The following is a 20,338-nucleotide window of genomic DNA, read 5'->3' as shown; positions in this document are numbered from 1 at the left end:
TATGGTTATTTTGAACGTCATAACTTTATTGAGACACCAGTAGTTACCACCTTCACTTTGTTAACCACAAATATATAGGACATTGTAAACACAGGTGCCGAGGTGGCGGGGTTCGCTGTAGTTGAATTTTGGAAGGGACGGGGGCAGGGGCAGGAGGAGGAGGAGGAGGAGGAGGAGGAGGAGGAGGGCTGAAGGGACACTCGGGCTTCGACAAGACCACTCAGAGGATCCTGTATGCGGCAGGCCATCCATGAGTCATCGGGTATACGTATATATGTATAGCTTTATATTATACATCTCTTTAAATATATATATATAATATATATACTATACACAGGCAGTAATGTGGCAGGGGAAGGGGCAGGGCAGCCCAGGTGGTGTTACAAATGCCACACAGGCAGCAGGGAGTTGTCTGGATGGATGGTTTGAACTTGCTGCACGAGGTGGCCTCACTGGGTTCCTTACCTTGTACCTGCTCTGGGGATGGGAGCTGAGACTCCTGTGGGGATCACCCTGCAATGCTGCCTTCCTGGGTCCTCCCAAGTGCTTGCAAGGGTACAGGGACAAAGACACCTCCTCCCCTGTGGGAACTGCCAGGAATAACGCAGAGAGGAAGGGTGTGTGATGAGGTGATGAACAGGGTGGCGGGGACATGGGTGATCCAGGGATGGGGACACATCAGGAGGCTGAATGCACAGACAGAACTGGGGCAACATTTCATCATCTCTTTGCCATTCACAGCCTCTGCCTCCACAAAACAGTCCCTTACTTGGGGGCTTCATAAAATAAGAAGACATTAAGGGGCCATTGCTCCCAAAAAGGGATGTGTAATCCCTGTAATCGGGACAAATGGCAGAGGGGGAAGAAAGCTGCCTTATCATTTTGCTTATACAGCCTTCCCTCTGATCTCCTAATCTCTAGAGCAGGGCTGATCTCACCCACACTTAGAATGTAAAAGGGACATGTTCCAGTCAGCTGCTCAGGTCTCGCCTATGATCACCAGAAATAGGCAGCACCTTATCAGAAGCACCTAAGATAAGATAACCAGCCCTTTGGGTAGGTCTGTATGTCTCATCAGCTGCAGAACCAGCCAAATGCCATTGGAAATTGCATTCTGCATTTTAAAGGGCTACATGCAAACAAGCAGAGTCCCACTCCCAGGTCTGCTACCAACAACCCTCCACTGCAAAGGCTGAAAGCACATGAACCCAAGCAGAGTGTCTTCTCCCCTAAGCAAAAGCAAGAACTGTCTTGAGTATCTACTGCTGTAGTGTCACATCAATGCTCTTCTTATGACACAAAGCAAGGAGAACAACAGAGAGATGGGAAGTCACCCAAGATGAAGTCACTTGGCTCATGTCCCACTGAAGTGCTGGTTCTGAGGGGGAGGCTCATTCCTGCCTCAAGCCCACCTGAGCCATCAGCTGGTTACATGAGGGAAGCAAGCCCAAGAGGGTAAAGAAAAGCTTGCTCATTAGTCAGCCCCAAATGGCGTTTAGGCACCTACACAACTCTGATGGGAGAAGGGGCATGCAAGATACCCCTGCACCACAGAGCCCCAGGTAGATCCCCCACATACTGCCTGTACCTCTCCTTATGTGCCTAGTCACTCACAGAGGAGGGGCCTCCCAAAAGGTACAACATATTTTTGTGCTGAGGGATGGTTCCTTATAGCCTCCACCTCCTCTCGGTTCCCTCCCCACACCCCAAAGGAAAGCATGAAGGATGACACAGATGAATCTAGGTGAGTACAACTAACTTCTCTCCTCCTCCACCTCATCATTCAATTCTTCTTCCCTGGTGGGAGACAAACAGGAGGGTGCTCCCCCCACATCCAGTCACAACAAACCTCTCTCAATAAAGTAAACCTGTCCCAAGCCTAAATATTAGGCTGAGCCCACAGAAAATGAAGCTCGAGGGGCTTCCTTCCAAAAGGTACCCCTCTTATTTACAGTATTGCATTCACTGCTAGGCACAGAGCAAGGGACGTGTGCCTGTGCCCAGTCATTCCTGCTGTGTCCTTAGGGCCACCTGATCCCCTCTCCTGTCCTCACCAGTGGGTAACAACCAGTGAGACGGGCCAAGCCTGGGGAGGACAAGCCATGGGGACAGCCACCAGCAGCACAAATGTGCCAGAAGGAACAGGGAGAAACGGTGCCTGTATATACAGTGGAGAACACTGCTCCACTTCCCCCTGCTGCTCTACAGTTTCTGCCCCTTCCTTATCATTGTGGGGCACTGGGAGGAGGGAAGGACTGGGAACCTTGGTGTCCTCCAGATAAGATATTCACACAACCACAGCCCAGACCTGTGTCCCATTCTCCCCACTCCTAAGGGGGCTATGAGGAATAGGCTGGATGTGCAGTGCAGGCACTGACAGATTTTGGATCTGCTCCTGATCTCTGCTACTGGGACCAGTGTTGCATCAAGCAGCATGGCTGCCTGGGGGATGGAGCTTCTCACTTCTGCAAGATAAAGTCTGCTTCTTGTGCTCTGAGAGATGTCTGTGCCCAGGAGAATTCTCTAGGTAGCTATTGCTGAATTATTTCCATTTAGAAGAAACCTGGAATCTGTCTTCAGGCACAGACCTAACTTCTAACTTGGAACAAAGAGTGAGCTTCCACAGTTGTGTCTTTACTTGGAGCACAGTCATGAAGTGTGTGGAATGACACCCATAAGAGCTCTATCTAACAGTCGCTGCTGCCACCTAGGCGAGGCTTTAGAGTCAGCCAGGATCTGAGATGCTGCAGAAGAGCACTAAGGTATGGTCTGTGGCAAGTACAGAAAGACCAGTTTTCAGTCAGCTCAGTCTGGCCCCAACCAATTCTCTGCACACCAAGACCTCTTCCCTATCCGAGTGGGAGGCAAAGCACAGCCGTACAGGGCAGGACCCTTCCCACTTGGCTGCACTCCTGCGCAAGAGCCAGACACATGCTGGCTATCCCAGCAGCAGCATTTCTTCCTAAGTGGGGTCCTCCTCCATTCCTGTGAGCTACAAAGATGGTGTCAGCAAGAGGCTTTGCACTATTCTAAAGGAACAGAGGAACAGAGGAAGGTTCAGCAGGACCTGAGGAGCAAAACTGTCTTTCTTTTCCTCCTGGTCTGGGTGAAATGACAAAGCTCCCCTCTCCTCCTCAAACCAGCCTGGCTGGATTGAAGACTCTCTTCTAGAAAGCTCAGCTCCTCCATCCTTCCTCCCACAGGCACAGTGTCTGGGCCCAGAGGCTGGCCATGGCTCCCCTGCTGCCTCATCAAACACTGGTCTGGGAAGAGCAGTGACTAGCAGGATGTACAGACAAGGGGAATCACCTCCACCTCAATCCAAGGGGGCTGAGGAAGGACTGAATCTCAGGGCACCACCCCTCTGCTCTGCTCAGTCTCTTGCTGTACCCTACAGACGTGCCTGCGATTTCTGATTGTACCTGCAAATCTTTCTTTTTCACTTCCCATTTTTTCTTCTTGTACTCTCCTCCTCTCCAATACCACTTCTCCCAAACCCTCTAAAAATAAAGGACCCCTCCCTCACTAGCATGTGGCAGGGAAAAGCTCCCCTGTCTTTACATGGAGAATGCTGTTCCTTCTGTCCTTCAGGCCCCTCCTCACACTCTTGAATGCTGACTCCAACACCATTCTCCTCCCTGAGCCACCAGGTGCTCCAAACCAATGTGGATGCTCCCACATCTACTCCAGCCTTTAGCAATACTATCTCTTCTAGGAAGGTCCCCGGTCCCTCTCATTTCTTCTGTTCTGCCTCCAACACCCTTTCCCCTGCCCTGCCAGTGCCATAGCTCTTCTCCTGTTCACAAGACAGACTCTGCCCTCTGTAACAAGGCAGAGGGAGAGGAGGAAAGGAGGGACTTTCCTTTCAAAATGCAGATTTTGTAAGAATTTGGTTCTGGCAGGTAGCTTGGTGGGAGAGGAGAAGGAATAGGTGATGGGGAAACCTTTTTTTCCTTTTTTTTTTTTTTTGCCTTTTTTAAAAACAATAAATAAAAACAGATGACCCAGAAGGCTGGAGCATAGCTGAGAGCCACCTCTTGTACCACTATGCACGTGTCTTGTTTGTGCCTCGGCTTTCTGCCGGCAGTGGGAACGGGGGCAGAAGGGAAAGGGGAAGGGAAAGGGGCGTCGGTGGCTCAGTAGTTCTGCGTTTGGTACCCCTGTGTCTCGGTGTCGAAAGCATCTGCTGGAGGGGGCTGCTGGTACGTCCCCACCGCATCTGGAGCATCCTCCTCGTTGGTGTAGGGAGCATAAGGCATGCCGGAGTCCTGGCTTGGGTCCATGTAGTCCTGGGAGAAGAGGGCCGAATCGGCACCCAGCTGGAAACGCTGATATGCCAGGAACGCCTGGCCCACCTTTAAGGGAGGAGGTGGAGGGAAGACATGGGAAGCAGAAAGGGAAGAGGAAAAAGAGGAGGAACGTACCGAAAAAGAGAAACAAACAAAAGTGGGTTAGTAGTGGTTACGGATTAGTGCACGAGGCCCACCTGGCAGGTCACCGGTGAAACGCCCCACGAGCATGGAAGTCCACGCTCTCCCATAGAAAGCACGAGTCCACAAGGAGAGAGAGCAGGGATGGCTGCAAGACCAGCTGGCTGTGTGTGGCCTGCCAAAGCTCCCTGCTTTCTCTGGGATGTTCAGGGCACTTCCTGTCTGCCAGTGGGGTTTCACCAACGTTGCACAGGTGGCAGAGGCTCAGTTGGCACTGGTTATCCCAGTCAGCCCCTCCTGGCTGTGGGAAGGCAATCTGCCTTGGCAACACCAGAGGGCTTGGCTGCTGGGCTGCGGCCACGAGGCCATTTGACTTGTAAGGGCCAGTGAGGAAAGCAGGGTTTGACACAATGTACTGAGGTAGAGGTCACCCCCTGAAACACCTTCACCAGTCAACATCTGCAAGGTGTAGCACAGACCTTGGGAAGGAGCAGCAGGAAGCAAGGCAGCTGCTTCCCAGACCAGGGGACAGTTAGCAAGCAAACTGCTGTCTCCTGCCTCAAGCACCTTTTGGAGGACTGCAGGAGCCTGGGCACGGGGTTCAGCAGGCACGGCTCATTGTCCCAGAGCATCCCTGAGAGAGCTGAGGAGTCTAGCAAGTGACGGGGGAAAGGTTTTTGGGGAATGAGGTCTGGGAAGAAATGGAAGAGATAAAATAGTGGGGGCAGAGGGCATCTCCTGGCTGAAGTATTAGGTCTGAGCAGTCATCAAAAAAAGGCACAGTGGTGTTACACAGCATTAGTTAGGGTATGGGTGAGGGAGAGAAGGGAGCAGAAGAGGACAAGAAACTGCCAGTTCCAACTCTCCAGAGGGAGATCCCCCGTTTAATGGACAACCCCACTCCAATTCAATGGCCCATATCTTCCCATCCCATGCCCTGCAGTGAGCACACATTCATAGTCAGGGCATTGGAACCAGCTCTGCTCAGTGACCTCCTCCAGCTGCATCCCTCCACCCCTTCCCCCAAATTCTCTCATCAGCAAAGGGCACTAAGGCAGCAAGGATGGGGAATTAGGGAACAGAGTATTGTATTCCTCCTGAAAATTAATGTCTCCAAGTCTCCGGAAAGCCAGAAATGCGAGGCAGCCCTGTGAGGAGAGAGAGGGTTGTGGGAAGGAGAATCAGTAAGGTAGAGCAAACCAGAGTGTTTGACTGAAATAAAAAGCCCCCTGAGGAATCAGGGGAAGAGGATGCCATTTTGGCCACTTGCAAGCCTGTGCATGGGAGAGGATCACTGCAGATGATGGCACCTCCAAAAGTGTCCTGAGGGACCCCTTGCAAAAACCCTGCTGCTTGTCTCACTTTCTGCTGGAGCTTGCAAGGAGTTTTTGGCAGCTCTCAAGTGCAGGACACAGCTCATGAAGGGAACACACACTGCTGTCCCTCAATCCTGCCCGGTGTCACTGTGGCGAGGGTGCTGACAGCACAACCCTTAGCAGCCCCCCTTCCTCTTTGACAGCTCCTTGGTTTTATGGCACCTTTCCTATCTGGCCCCTGCCCAACATCAGGGCCTGTAGGAAGAGGAGAAGATAAAGCCACAAGGGCTTATGCATGGAGACAAGGGTAAAATGCTTTCCTGCTTGGCACTATCCTGTCACTTCAGAAAAAATCACTTGTGCTTGATGCACTCAGAGGCAGGAGGAAGTAATCAGAGATATTTATATTTCACCCAACAGTTTTTCCAGGAAACTGGCAATAAAGAACTGCTGAGGAAAGGGCACTTAAGACAGCACTATCACCTTCCTAAAAGGTGACACAGTGAGGCGGCACTCCAGTGGTGGGTGCAGAATCCAGAAGAACAATGATGACATTTTGCATGATGGGAGCAAAGGTGGGAGGGAGATGGGTGCAACCCCTGGCCTGCAGCTCCCTTCTCTGATTAGTGTCTGTAAGGTGAAAATGCTGTTAAGTCCTCTGACACACAGAGAAAACAGAAACCGGTTGTCCAGAGAAGTGGTGGATGCCCCATCCCTGCAAACATTCAAAGTCAGACTGAACTGGGCTCTGAGCCATATGAGCTCGTTGAACATGTCCCTGCTCTTTGCAGGGGGGTTGGACTAGATGGCCTTTTAAAAGTCCCTTCCAACCCAAATTACTCTATGATTCTATGACAATGGTGGTTGGGGAGCTGGCTTGTCCAAGGTCATATTAAAGATCTGTTGAGAATGCTCCTTACAGGGATATGAAACTCTCTTGCTCACTGTGCTTATTAGTGCTCTAAAACCTTTTTGCATGCAAGTTTTCGAGTCCCAAATTTATTTCTCAACCACCTCCTCTCCTGCATTTCCTTCTCAGAAGCCATGTGAACTGAGATCCCAGGGGCCCCACTCTTAGCCAGTCTCCTTTCATTCCTCATAAGATAATACAGCACAGAGGACATTAGATCCCATGTCATGGCTACTCTACTCACCCAGGTAAAGATGGAGAAGAACGAGAACGTGATGGCGGCTCGGGCTGCATCCCCTCCCTCATTCAGTGGATTGTCCTCTGGTTTCGAAGCTTGCCACTGGTTGGTCAGAAAGCAGAAGCCAACGAACCAGAGGAATGCCCAAAAGGCTGGGATGGATCATCACCAGCGTGCCAAAGGGAAGGACAAAGACAACAAGAAGATATGCGTGAGCATAACATACACATATTACATTTCTCTGGAAATTTCAACCCTCTGAGACCCACCACTGTGTTGCAGACTGGGCAAAACTGACTGCTCAGCCAGACTGAGCCCAAGAGAGCTGGCAGGCTCCCTGACAGCAAGCTGTCAAGGTGACCAAGAGGTGTCTGCAGAGAGGACCTCAGGAGAGTGCATTTGCTTGTGTTTGGATTGATCATAGGACCTGCATTTGGCCTTGGGAGGGAGCCTGAAGGGCTTCCAGTACTAGAGCAATCACCTGGGCTCTATGAAACAGCCACTGCTTCACAATCCTGTCCTGCAAGGACAAGCAAAGAGCAATTTCTTCCACGGGAACTGCAAAAGAGTGGGAAGCAGCTGGTCTGCAGTTACACGGAGACCAGCTTGTGCTCAGGACAGAACAGCTCAGGGACTCACATCAAGGAAAGGTGCTGAAAGATCACTAACATGCTGTGCCCCCAGGAAAGGGTGAAGGTAGGAGGTACTCACCCTCTGCCAAGCACGGGCAGACACCTGGCAGTGAGGGAAACAGGCAGTCCAAAGCAACAGTAAAACAGGGCACAATCCCTTCCCTTCTCTTGTCAGCTGTACATAGGAATGCCAGGCAAGGGGCTAACTGGGAAAGAACTTGCAAGCCCAAAGTCCTTAGCAAATCCAGGTGCTTCACCTGCTGCTGCCCTCACTCCATTCCTGGTCCCTCTGCCATACTCCATGGAGAGCCTGACACTGAGCAGTTTGCTGACAGCTGGAACAAGCCAGCAGGGCCAAAGGGCCGGGAAGCTCACCCGAGACGCCGATGTCCGAGAGCACAGCCTTCTTGCGGTCCTTGACGCTGCTGATCTGCGGGAAGTAGGCATCCAGGGCCAGGTAAAGAAGGCAGCTGAGGAAGGCGAGGACACCCACGGTAATGCCATAGTTGCAGGCATTGGGATTGCGGTTGAAGATGCAGTGCTCTTCCACCTCATCCACGCGGTTCACGTACCCTTCATTGACAATGGAGCCAAACACCACGATGGAGAACACCTGGGGGGGAGGGAGGCCGGAGACACATCAGGGCAAGCCCCATCTCTCTGCACCAGCAGAAAGGAGCAGAGCTCTGCAGGGGACAGACACCCTTCACCAGCACCTTTCTGCTCTGCTGAGCTCCTGCCCGGCTGCCTTGCCTGAGTTGTAGCCACAGGGAATTTACTGGGAACATGGTCTCATTTTATTTCTGAGGATTAACTTATAATAGGACATTTTTAGATTGAACCTTTTTATCCATCTGACCTAAAGCGATGCAAAGCAGTTGCAGTCTGGAATAAGGGTGGCTTCCCACAGACACATAGGGAGGTGACATGGAATGTAAATTGGGATATGGTTTTGGTGTGGGTGCCTGCATACAATGGCTTCTAGTAGTGGAAATCCTCTTAGTTTGCACTTACTCTCCCACTCACTCCTTTCTCTTCAAGAGATTAATTGTTTCTTCCATGCATCTGTTCACTGATTTTATCTATCAAGCTACTACACTCTTTACCCCATCCACCTTCCCACAATCCACAGCTGCTCTGCAGCTCCATTCTGCTGGGCTTCCATTCTCCCCATTTCCCCACACTACACACCTCTCTCCACCAGTTTTCCATCAGCCCACTCCATGACACCACCTATCCTGTCCACTTACCCATACGCCAACACCCTCCAATCTTCCCCATAGATTTCAGGGGCCAAACATCCCTACTCCAGGTCCACTTGTAAGGGCCACTTTGAGTCCTCCCTACCTGTCACCACCACTGCCACTGCATGTTATTTTAAATCAGGCAGAATTAAGGATGAGTGCAGGTAGAAATGCCCTAATCCGCAGTTGCTGGTCTAATCTTTGCTCATGGGCTTAGCCTTCGTCGCCTGCTGCAAGGCTGTCCCTCTTTGACACAGCAGGTTCACCAAAGCACAGAGCTATTTACAGCAGCCCCAGTCCTGCACCTTGCATCTCAAATAAACAGCTTCCCCACAGAAGAAAGAGGGGAATATTAAGGCAGCATGTACAGATTTTTCCTTCAGGACATCTGGAGACCCTCACTATGAACAGCTGACTGGATGCTGCCTGCAAGAAGAGCCTCAGAGAAATGGGAATGGGACCTCAAGCATGGGAGGAAATTACATATGAAGTGCACTAGGGCATCACCAGGGTACTCTGCCAGCCTGGGAGATGTCTGCACAACAAGACTTGGCACCTTTGAAACCACCCTCCCATCCCCAGGGAGAAGCAGCACACAAGAAGATGAGGCCAAGTCTCCTGCAGGAAGTGGAGCTAGGTCTGAGTGTTTGCCTGGTCAGGACTCCAGTTCCACTTAACCCAACCAAGCACCAGAAGACAACCCAGAAAAGCAGCTTTGTGAGTGCAGGGAAAATGTTGGATTAATGCCAACCCAATACACCACCTATTATCAGTGAGGTTGGATACCCAAGATCCAAAGCACAGACCTCTGCTGCTTGGCCTGGGGCATCAAGATCCAAAGGAAAAGCCTTACCCAGGGTCCCCCAACAGCCCTTGGGCAGACACTCAACATCAACCACATTTCACCTGCAAAACTCCAACAAATATCCGCTGACACCAATATTATTTTTTCACCTCAAGACTCATAATTGGGTCACACTTGGGTTGTTGAAATTGGGTGTATCACACTAGAGCAAACTAAAAAAAGCTGGAAGCTGGTGTTCCTAAGCGTAGGAGCTATATGGGTTCTCTGAAAATCATAAGAGCTTTTTAAGTTTAGAAGTAAAATAACCGATTTGTCCTCCTCCTCCTCCTCCTCCTTCTTCTTGCAAATCAAGATTGATCGTATTTCGCAGAAATTGCCCGTGAAAATTAAATAAGAACCTCTTCTGTTAGAGGCAAGATTTAGTCCTCAAAATTTCAGCCTGAATGGTTTGGAAAGCAGCAGAATTGCAGAAAATTACAGCCAGGCTCTTTCAGTGGGATGTCTCACACACCTTCACAACAGGCTGGGCTGGCAGGTCTGCTTAGGGTTATTGAATATAACACCCTGCTCCTCTGACCCAAGGGAGAGCCGACAGACTCCTGAAGTGACATCCCAATGTGAGGCTGTGACCAGCACTGATGCTGACACCTGAAGTACCAACCTCCACATACTGAGCTTACAAAGTGGGTGCCCTGTTCTCTGCAGCATTCAATAGAAAGCCTATCTTGTCTTTGGAAGGTGAGGAACAGCATCTAAAGTAGCATAGTCTGGTGTTCAGTTTTGGTTTAGGACTCAAAACTAGTAAAATGGTGATTCCCTGAGTCAGACAAACCCTTGCAATGAGATTTATTGTGAGTCTCTGCTTACTCATTTGGGATGAATGAACTTTTGCAATGGTCTCTCCTCAGAGACACATCCTGATACACATCTCCTCTCTGCTTTGGGTTTGCTGCTGGGCTGGACAGAATAATTTCTTTTTGCATTTGCTCTTTCATACATCTTTATGCTGGCACATCATAAAGGCACAGCTCAAAGTCACAAGACTAGAGCTGTGCCTCTCCCTAATTTTCAAGCAGAGGTGGCATTTCTAACTTCCTTTCTCCACCTGCAGCCATGCAAGATGCCAGACTTCTCTCCTATGAAGAGAAACCTGTTTCACAGCCTGGAGGTGCCCAAGGTATGATTTACAGGCAAGCATCTGGTTTCAGATGATCTTAGGAGTTTTCTAGGGAGATTCCACTAAGCATGTTCTCACTTGTGAGCAGAATAAGACACTGTGGATGCTTATCCTCTCTGTCCTGAAACAGCCATCCCAAAGTACTCTTTGTCCTTAGGAAAGCTTTCTATGGGCCAAAGCACACTAGCTTACAAGATGTCTTCTTCTCTCTGTGTTTTTCCTCACCATTGGCATCAGCTCTGATCCATGCTCCACTTCCTGGCACTGCAGAGAGGGCAAAGAGAGGGCGTGCTCCCTTTGCCAGCCTGTCACCACCCTGGAGGCAAAACACTCTGAGGACCCACTGTGCACAGAAGCCTTGAGCTGGGCTGGGTTACTGCCCATTCACTGGGCAAGAATGGGCAGGCTCAAACCAGAGATTCCAGGCAGAGCTGGACAGCAAAAGAACCAGCTGCTGCTGCTGCTGCTGACAGGCAACATCATCTCTTTCATTGCCATGATGTCCATACCTGGAAACTGTTGTGACAACCAATTTTCTAAAAAAATCATAGTTACGAGCTTAGATCTTGCAGCCTTTAGGAGAAGCAGTTGCACACTTCATCCATGGCAGCTACTCCTTGTTGGTAAGGGAGCAGCTGGGTGGAAGCTCACTGATGTGGCAAGTCATCTTAGAAAGAGCAAATATATTTTATTTCCTTGATTTCACAATCCATGCCCTGCAAGATGATCCAGGCAGCAGATGCAGAATGAATGACTGCTTAGATGGTAAACAAAGCACCAAGTTTCAAGGATGAAGTGTTTACATTTCTGTTCCTGGCACATCTGCAGCACTTGTAAGGAAACACCAGTGACCACCAGCACTGGCACAAGCCTCTTACTGCTCTGTGTTACTGCTGCTTGTGTCTTCTCCCCCCATCTGACACCTGCTGCACAAAGCCTTGCCTACAGCCATTGATAAAGTGGCCCAAAAACCACATCCAACTGCAAAGAGGAGGTAAAGAGAAGATGGCAGAAGTCTTCTCCTGACTGAGCAGTGAGATGCAGACAAGTGGCTTGTCTGCAGGCCAACGGGAGGTCTCCCAAAGCTCCCAAATGCAGCCCATCCTTCCACTCTGCAGAGGGAGATCACTGGCCACTTTCCTATGCTTGGTAATGAAAACCAACCAACCATCCCCAGCTTTGTGCACTTAAGCTGCTTCATTTCTTCAGCAAGGATACTTAAGTCAGTCAACAGACTTGAACTAACTAGATTTTTAGGTTGAGAGGGTTTCTTTAAGCCTCCAAGAACAACATCAATTGGGCAGGTGTGTGGCCTGTCTGGAGGTACTCATTTAATAAGGAATAATATATTTGGCTACACTGAAAAAAGGGACAGAAAAGAGCACGTGGAAAAGATGTGACCAACTCAGCCCTGCTGCTGGGACTGGGCTTTGCTCCACTTCGCTGCTCCTTACACACCACATCCACATAGGTTGTTGCCATCATTTTCCTCGATTCCTGTTTCCATCCAAGAGTTTTGAGGACACCAAGTGCAGCCAGAGCCAGGTGCATTGCAAAGCTGACACAGGCAGAGCAATGTGCCAAGAGACGCAGCAAAATGAACTTAATGCTTAGCACTGCAGGGAGCAGACAGAGAAGCTGAGAGTTTTCCTCTCCTTGTTTCTCAAGGGGCTCATGCTGGCCTTTACAAGCATGTAAGGGTTCATTACAGTGAGAAAAGTGCAAACCAGGCAAAATTCTGCCTCTTGTCATAAAACACCTTTTTTTTCCCCTTGGTAAACTAGGTGATCTGGTTTTGCCAAAGGCAAAGGTGAGAGATGAGAAGAGAGGCTCTCCAGTCCCTCCCCACTGCAGGCTCAACCCTGCAGAAAGCCAGGCAAAACCTCCTGAGCATCATGTGAGGCGCTTTCCACCATGCTGCCCATCCCCAGCCGTGCATCAGACGCTCCTGAGCATCATGTGATGGATGCAAAGCACGGCCAGCCTCTGGCAGTGCACTAGGATTTTCCTGTACCTCATCCCAGCACTCTGTCATGCTGCCTTCCTGCCTTCATCCCCAAGATCCCCATGATGGCTGTGGTTGGGATGAGGGTGAAGAAGGTTTCTGCCGAGCTGCCTGCTCGGGCTCGCTGCAATGCCCTCCAGTCACAGCCTCTGTCGCACTGCGTGCTGCCTCTCCCTCTCACATACCCCCTTTTTTATTCTGTTATAGAGAGGAAATAGTTTAATGACATAATATTCCTCATGGGACTTTAAATCAAATCCCCCTCTGGCAGAACGAAGCCATAACCTCTTCTGAGTTTGATCTGGTAATGACCAGGAATGAATCTGTTTAAAAAGAAAGCAAGAGCAGGAGAGGGTGCAAATGATAAACTGGCAGAGATGATCTGGCTTTCATTGTCATTCAGCCACTTGCAAATGGAGTCTCTGGAAAGCTTTGGAGTGCCCTGCACAGACATGGAATATAATAATTATTATTATTGTCATTAAATCTACTTGTATTTGGTTCGTTTTGAAGAAAACACATGAGCTTTTGAGATGCATGGGACTGGCAGCTTGGAAACAGGCGGCCTCTATTTATTCCCCCCAGCCAGCACCACGCAGGCCGCAAACAACTCCTGCCCACAGTCTCGACAGTCTGAGCCTTGTGCAGCTGCTGGAGGAGGCCAGTCTCCTTGGACCCCATTTCCCTGAACATGGGACAGGGGAAAAGCACGGCTGTGCCAGTACTTCCCTCCCAGCTCACCCTCCCTGGCCATCAGCCATGTGGCACCAGCTCCCAGCCAGGGCTGAGCCGGAGCAGGTGACTGAGGGGCGAAAGGCTCCGCATCCCTAATTCCTGCCATGGGATCTGGGACACACTTTCCTGGCCAGCCAGCCTTTTTTTTTCACATGGTTTGGCAGCTGACTGCCTGGCCATTAACCCTTCTGCCTCCCACCAGACCTGTGCTCAGGTCTCATGCAGTTCCCATGGTTAAACAGCATCTCCTGTCCCACCACTGCTGGTGACAGCCCTCCACAATCACATGTCCATGCTGGTATCCAGGTTCTTCTGTACTTTCTAGATGGTCCCCACATTGCTGTGCCACTGGTCAGTGAAGTGGCTGCCTAGAAGTTGCATCTTTTTCCCAGATGAAAAGCTCAGTTTTCTTTCTAGCACCACATCTCCCCCTCCATGGCTTGGCTGTGCCAGCATAGGCAGAGAACTGCACACCGTGCCACCTGCAGTGCCTGCTCCTCTTGCAGCCACACAGGCCCTCTCTGCTGCCTTGTTTCACACAAATATTTGCATTAGCCATGTCCCATCACCACGCAGCTCCTGTGCCTCTCCCCGTATGCCTCTCATGTTTTCAAACAGCAGACTACATATGGTTATTTTTTGCTCATGTTTCTGACTGTCTTTGGTCCCTATTGCTACTTCTCAGATTTTTATCTGGAAATATCATTAATGAGAGATTTGTTTCTGCTCCAAGATCCTTCCTGGAAATGCTGTGCTGGAAACAACACAACCTGCTGTATCCAACCTGAATCACTGAGCAACTGTGCATATCTGTTGTTCATCTTGTGACACAGCCTTTCACCCAATCTTAATGACAGCAAACCCCCAAAAATCCTTTTGAAGCTGACCTAGGCAAGGGCATCCCCTGAAGAACTGTCCCTAGGGCTTGACTGAGAGCACGTGCTTTGAACTTTCATGTTCCTTTCATCTGCACCAATTTACCTCACAAGCACGCAGCCAGGGAGCGTGGGGGCTGCAGCAAAATGGAGTGGGGGAGCAGAGGCAGAAAGCATGAGCCAGGAGTCAGGAACATGGGCAAGATCTCAGCTAAATTAGCTGGGGACAGAAGGAAGGTGGGAGCCCAGCTGCAGCTGGTTTTAGACTAACAAGGCCTCCAGGCTCTAAGGCTCAGTTTAACTGCCATTGCAAGCCCCTACTATGTCCTTGGGAAGAGACTAGTGGTGCTGTAAGCCAAGCAAGAGTGTGGCAAGCCAGGGACCTGCTGGCAAGGCAGAAGATGGGGCTCTCTGCCATGCTGGGACTAGCTCCCATCCTCCAGCTTTCAGGTGCCAGCCTCTCATGGGGAAGCCAGGAATGTGGTTCCTGTCCTTCACCTGCCTTGTCTGCTCAGCTGGAGCTGCTTGGGATGTGCTGTGCCAGGAGACACAGGGGACAGCCCTTCCAGTACCAGTTCAAGTGTTCCTGATAGGATGCTCCTATCAGCCAGAGGACATGGTGGCACCGGCAGCAAGTGATGGAAAAGGAGACTGAGTGCCTCTCCTCACTGAACCTCCCTTCAGAGAGGCAGTGTCCTTGGTGTCAGAGGGGGACTTGGCACCTCAGCCTATGTGACAAGTTTTAACGGGCTGCTTTGTCTGTGCAGCTCTGGTTAGAAATACTCTTACTCAAACCCACGTCAAAACAAGCTGGGCCTGCTTCCAAAAACTGAGTTACTTTTGCCTTGTTAGGCTTTTACATCAAGCAACACTTCAGTTTCTCCAGCAAGCAGATTTTCAAGCAGACAGGAGCACCTGGAACAACCTGTTTCAATTAGCATTTTACTTATTTATGGCGCCAGTGCTATATCCAACGCCTGTGGGCTGCAGAGGAGCCACCCAGCTCCCCTGCACCGGCTGTGGAGAGCACTGCTGCACTGCCCTGTGGGTCAGGACACAGTGGGAATATGTAGGGATGTGCTCACACTTGCCTGCTTTATTTCAAGAAGAATCCTGGAGCTGTGCAGCCCCAGCTGGGTGTGGGTCACCCAACGCCCCTAGCTCCAGCTGTAGCACCAATGGCTGCAGCTTTTGGGTCACCTAAACACCCAAACATGACACAGGAACCCCACAGAGCCACCACTATCACCTGCACACACACCAGGCAACCTTTCTGGAGGGAGACACTCACTCTGCTGTGCCTGCTGACCTCCAAAGCACCCATGAAACCTGAGCTGCCTCACAACACTGTCGTGGCAAACAGATGTTCCAGAATTGCTAAACTCTTTCCACAGTTTAGCATTCTGCTTGTCAAATTTATCCTATCTCCTCTTCAGCAAGGAGCAACAGAAATAATCTTTGGTCATCCCATCTGTTCCTGATCCTGCAGTTCTCCCTGGAGATTTGCTGCTGCCTCAATTGGGCTGCAAACTCCGTGGGCAGGAGCCAGTTTTGGTGCCTCTCAGTAAAAAGTCATGTGCACCTCTGTGCCATCATGAAGTCTGCTAAAAGGCAGCCTGACCCAAGCACAAGGTCACTGCCTAAGGAAGCAATCATGAGAATTTCTGCTCAGTGAAAGCTCATCACGTGAAAAAGGCCAAAAGGAGCCTCCAGCTTGCCCTGGAGGGACAATGCACCATTTATGCCATGAGCAGGATAAAGGCAAATGAGATCTCGGGAGATGGCAGGCAAAATACTTTCAGTGTGTGCAAAAGCATGTGAAAGGAAGGATTCTCAGGGAGACCACGAGGAGGGAGAGCTTTGGCCACCAGAAGAGTTTGGTTCATGGAGCCTGGCACTGCAAAGTCTAAATATGGATGCAATCAGTTTATAAACACCCAGGGGAAAACACCAGGGACGGAAAAGCACCATTTAAACTGAAGGGCAAAAGATCACAAAAGTAAACAGATACCAAACAGATTTACAATGGAAAACCTCTGACCACTGGAACCATGGAACCCCCTCTCAGAGGAAGTGAGAAGGGAAGAAAACCACAAACTAGTCTTTTTTCAGAAAAGCTAATGCAATTTATGGAAGGGGCCATAAAGGGTCTGATGCTTGCGACAGCCTGAGAGAGGGTTTCACTGCCCACAGGGAGTTCTCTTGGTCTCAAGTTTAAAGAAAAGACCAAAACTACAACTAAATATTTGGGGTGAGCTTTTGGTTTCCCTGCTTTGTTAAAGGAGAGATGCTCAGGACAACACACAAGACCAAGCCAGTGGAGAAGCAGGAGAAGGAAGGCATAGCCTTGCACCATGATGGCCATGCCATCCTCCCTTGCTGGACTGCTGACCTGGAGCATCTCCAGCTTCTGCAAAAGAACTTCAATTTCCAGGGCCAAGTGAAGTGTCTGGGGTAAATCCCATCCTGTCCTCTGTCAAGGTCAGATGGGCAGGGAGAAATAGCGTGGGGTCCCAAGGAGATGCTGCTCTGTAGAAAGTGCCTCTTGCCAGGGGAGACCTTGCAGGGCACAGAAATGAGCTCAGCAATCAAGCCAACAGCGTCTGAGATAGTCTGAAGCAGATTAGGTGCCTAATTAAAAAACAAATGTATTTCTTGTTCTCTCTCCCTCACCTGGTGCCTCTGGGAAGCCAAAATCCTGCAGTGCTTGGACGAAAAAAACCCACCAGACTGAGAGGCAGATAGAGAAAACATAAAATTCTGCCACAGAGATTAGCAACGGGAGAGCCTTTGTAGGTCACATCACGTCCATCATCCCTGGGCACACAGGCTGGCTCCACTCCAGCCTCCCAGGGGCGGGGGGCACGCGTACCCCCTCGCCTGGCGCCCAGCAGCAGCTCCCCCCGCCAGTGTGGTGTGCTGTACCGTAAACAAGCTCGGGCAGATGGACAGACAGACAGAATGCCCACATTAATCACGTCCTCAGCTGTCCTGGCACTCTCCAGCCACCCCCCAAGTCGCCCGGAGGAGATATCACACAGGTTGGGAAGGCAAGGGCTGCCTCTCCACCAGCACCAGCAAGCCAGGCCACCTTCCCTTTTCCTCCTTGATTGCACCTGGCACTGCTTTTATTTTATTTTATTTACCAAAGCCAGCCACCCGCTTTGCCTCGCAGCTCCCGTGCGCATGTGTCTCCCCGGCGCTCTGCCTGCCCTCCCTTCTCCTCTCCCGGCTCAGACCTCAATCTCTCCCCCGCCAGCTCGCTGCTGCAGCTCTGCTCCCTTAATCCCAATGACCTTCTTGAGCAAACGCGCCAGCCCCATGGGCAGCCATGAATCCGCGTCACGGGAAGAGGGAGAAACCTTCCCGTGACACCCCCGCTAGGCTCCTCTTTCTCCCTGTCCCCTTCCCCGCGAATCACCAAGAGGAAAACGCTACAGGGAAGCAGGTTAGGGGGCTGAGAGGATAGGGGTAAAAGGCAGAGCAACCTCCAGCCCCCAGAGCCCCTTCAACTCCCCCAGCGCGGCCTGAGCCCGGCACCCTCTGACCCACAGGGAGGCAATTCCAGGACTGCAGCATCCCCCCTCCCGGGCTCCCCTGACACCCCACATCCTGCCGTCTCCCTGCATCCACCATAAACACACAGGCATGCAAGAGTGAGAGAAAACAGCCCACCCTGGAAAGCACCAGAGACCGAGACAGGGTCATGGTCCAACCTGACTCATCCTGTCCCTCCCCACGGGAGAAACCCCAAACCGGCCTGCTCTCACCCCATATGGGCCTATACTCACACACAGATATATGTGCATACAGCTGTACATCTATGTGCATGCATACGTGTGGATATGCCTGGACATTTATACACACAGTGATATATATATATATACATAAACCCAGAGACAGACCCTACAACCATATCTGTAACAGAGGCATAGCCATAAACGCTACGGAAGCATATATGTACATATCTCTGTGTACAGACCTAGGCTGTGTGGAGACATATTGATGGACACATGCATATTATATATATATGTGGATACATGCGCATACACATGCATATATAAAGCATATAATAATAAATATGTAATACATAACAGCATATGATGATAACATATAATAACATATAATGCTATGTAACATACAGCGTAATGATTTTATGTGTGTGAGTGTGTATGCAGGTGTGCAGGAAGGTCAGGGTCGGTGGCAGCCGCCCGCCCGTGAGGGAGCCCCGCGCCCCCCGCAGCCCGGCGGGCCGCCCCCCGCCCCGGTGCCGGTGCCGGTGTCGGTGCTGCCCGCGGGGGCGGCGGGGCCTTACCCAGGAGACGAACCGCAGGATGGTCTGCGGCTGCCGGATGAAGGCCTGCGGGTCGAAGGCGCCGCCGGCTTTCCCCGCTCCGAAGGCGCCCCCGTCCATGGCGGCGCGGGGGTGGGCGGGAGGCAGGCGGGGGGCTCGGCGGGCGGTGCCGGGCTGCGCCGAGCCGAGCCGGGCTGCGCCGAGCCGCGCCGAGCCGAGCCGTGCCTGGCAGCCCGGCGGCGACGAGCCGCGCGCGCCCGCCCACGGGGACGCGCCGCGCCGGGAGCACGCAGCCTCCCCTTCCCCCGCCCCGCCGCCGCCGCGGCCGTCCGCGGCACATTGCGGGGCAAACGCGGGGCCCTGGGGCCGCAGGGTGCGGGGTGCCCGGGGTGCGGGCACTGCGGGGCGGGGAACACCTCCGGTACCGGGGCAGGACACCCAGACCCCGGGGCAGGGATGGGGGCGATGTCACCCTTGGGTTCTGCTGTGGGGCCCAGCAGTGCCAGCCCCCCGCCCGCCCACAGCCTCTGCTCGGCCCCAGGGAGCTGTGCCCAGCCCTGGACTTCCCAGGCAGGGGACAAATAGCCACCGGAGGGGGTCCCGCAGAGGCCGCAAGGATGATTTGGGGTCTGGAGCGTCTCTTAGGAGGAGAGACTGCGGGAGCTGGACCTGTTTGGTCTGGAGAACAGGAGACTGAGAGGGATCTCATTAATGCATATAAATATCTCAGAGGTGGGTGGATGTGCCAGACACTTTTCAGTGGTGCCCAGCAGAGCAATAAGCTAAAACACGACAAATTTCACTTCAACATGAGGAAGAACTTCTTTACGTTCGAGGTGGCAGAGGCAACTGGAATAGGCTGCCCAGGGAGGTCATGGAGCCTCCCTCTGCAGAGACACCTCGTGCCTTCCCATGTCACCTGCCCTAGGTGTCCCTGCCTGAGGACGAAGTGATCTCCAGAGGTCCCTGGAGGAAAGGGACCTCTTTAGGGACTTTTAAAAGGAACTTTTTAGCAGTTAGTCCTGTCATTCTGGGATGCCTCCCGACAGAGGGGTAAGGCTGGGCCCTTGGGCCCAACCTGGTATCCCTCACCAGGTGCCTGCCCTGGACAAAGATGCTCGGTGAGCCTCAGGATCACTCTGCAGCAAAGCCTGGGGTTCTCGTTTCCAGCATCCACCACCCCACCCACACTGCATCCTAGGAGGGGGTGGAAAAAGGCCCTCTGTGAACATGGGGCCTCCAGATTTTGGGGAGACTCCCTGACTCTAGGAGGCAGAGACTGCACAATACACACCTTGCACTCCATAGGCTGCAGCCTTGACAGTAACTTGGGCTTCTCCATTTCTCACATTGCCACCATGGCCCCTGGCACAGCCAGGAAGGGATGTGTGGGGAGAAGCCTTCCAGCCTTAGGAGCAATTCCAGCCCCTCAGCATGTGCCTGTTGGGCAGAGTAGCTGCACACCAGTGGTCTGTTGGCTGCTGCAAAGTCCCTAATAATCTGGAATGGAAAGCAAGCCCTTGGGTTATGACATGGTTCCCTAAGCCCAGCAGTGGGAAAAAACGTACAAGAGTGAAAGGCGAATGTATGAGGGAGATGGAGGAGCATTTAAAGCCAAGCCATGGGCTCCCATTGGGAGTTCCAAAGAGTGAGCAACCTTTCCTCACCTTTTGTGGG

General features: G+C 51.7%; 1 protein-coding gene across 2 annotated transcripts; it reads right to left on the bottom strand.

Moving 5' to 3' along the window:
• On the bottom strand, positions 1-18,942 carry SYNGR1 (synaptogyrin 1). 2 transcript variants are annotated; one of them, XM_005488640.4, is made up of 4 exons: positions 18,683-18,939; positions 7,902-8,139; positions 6,901-7,046; positions 1-4,355 (listed from the first exon to the last, which is right to left on the bottom strand). In XM_005488640.4, exons 1-4 carry the CDS (start codon positions 18,779-18,781, stop codon positions 4,137-4,139), a joined length of 702 nt encoding a protein of 233 aa, XP_005488697.1. In that variant the 5' UTR covers positions 18,782-18,939; the 3' UTR covers positions 1-4,136. The 2 variants fall into 2 exon arrangements, with proteins under 2 accessions (XP_005488697.1, XP_005488698.1); XM_005488641.4 differs by lacking the exon at positions 1-4,355 and adding an exon at positions 4,362-5,578 and having other exon boundaries at positions 18,683-18,942.
• Between the last annotated feature and the right edge of the window lie 1,396 nt (positions 18,943-20,338).

Source organism: Zonotrichia albicollis, chromosome 4 (genome assembly GCF_047830755.1).
Source record: "Zonotrichia albicollis isolate bZonAlb1 chromosome 4, bZonAlb1.hap1, whole genome shotgun sequence".
Classification (NCBI taxonomy): domain Eukaryota; kingdom Metazoa; phylum Chordata; class Aves; order Passeriformes; family Passerellidae; genus Zonotrichia; species Zonotrichia albicollis.
The sequence above is the reverse complement of the archived record's forward strand: the minus strand, read 5'-3'. Positions and strand labels throughout refer to the sequence as shown.

Coding starts and splice junctions, on each gene's coding strand:
- SYNGR1 (XM_005488640.4), bottom strand. CDS start 18,781: ATGGACGGGGGCGCCTTCGGAGCGGGGAAAGCCGGCGGCGCCTTCGAC. Junction 7,047..7,901: donor CTCGGACATCGGCGTCTCGG/GTGAGCTTCCCG, acceptor GATCCATCCCAG/CCTTTTGGGCATTCCTCTGG. Junction 4,356..6,900: donor TCTTCTCCATCTTTACCTGG/GTGAGTAGAGTA, acceptor CCTCCCTTAAAG/GTGGGCCAGGCGTTCCTGGC.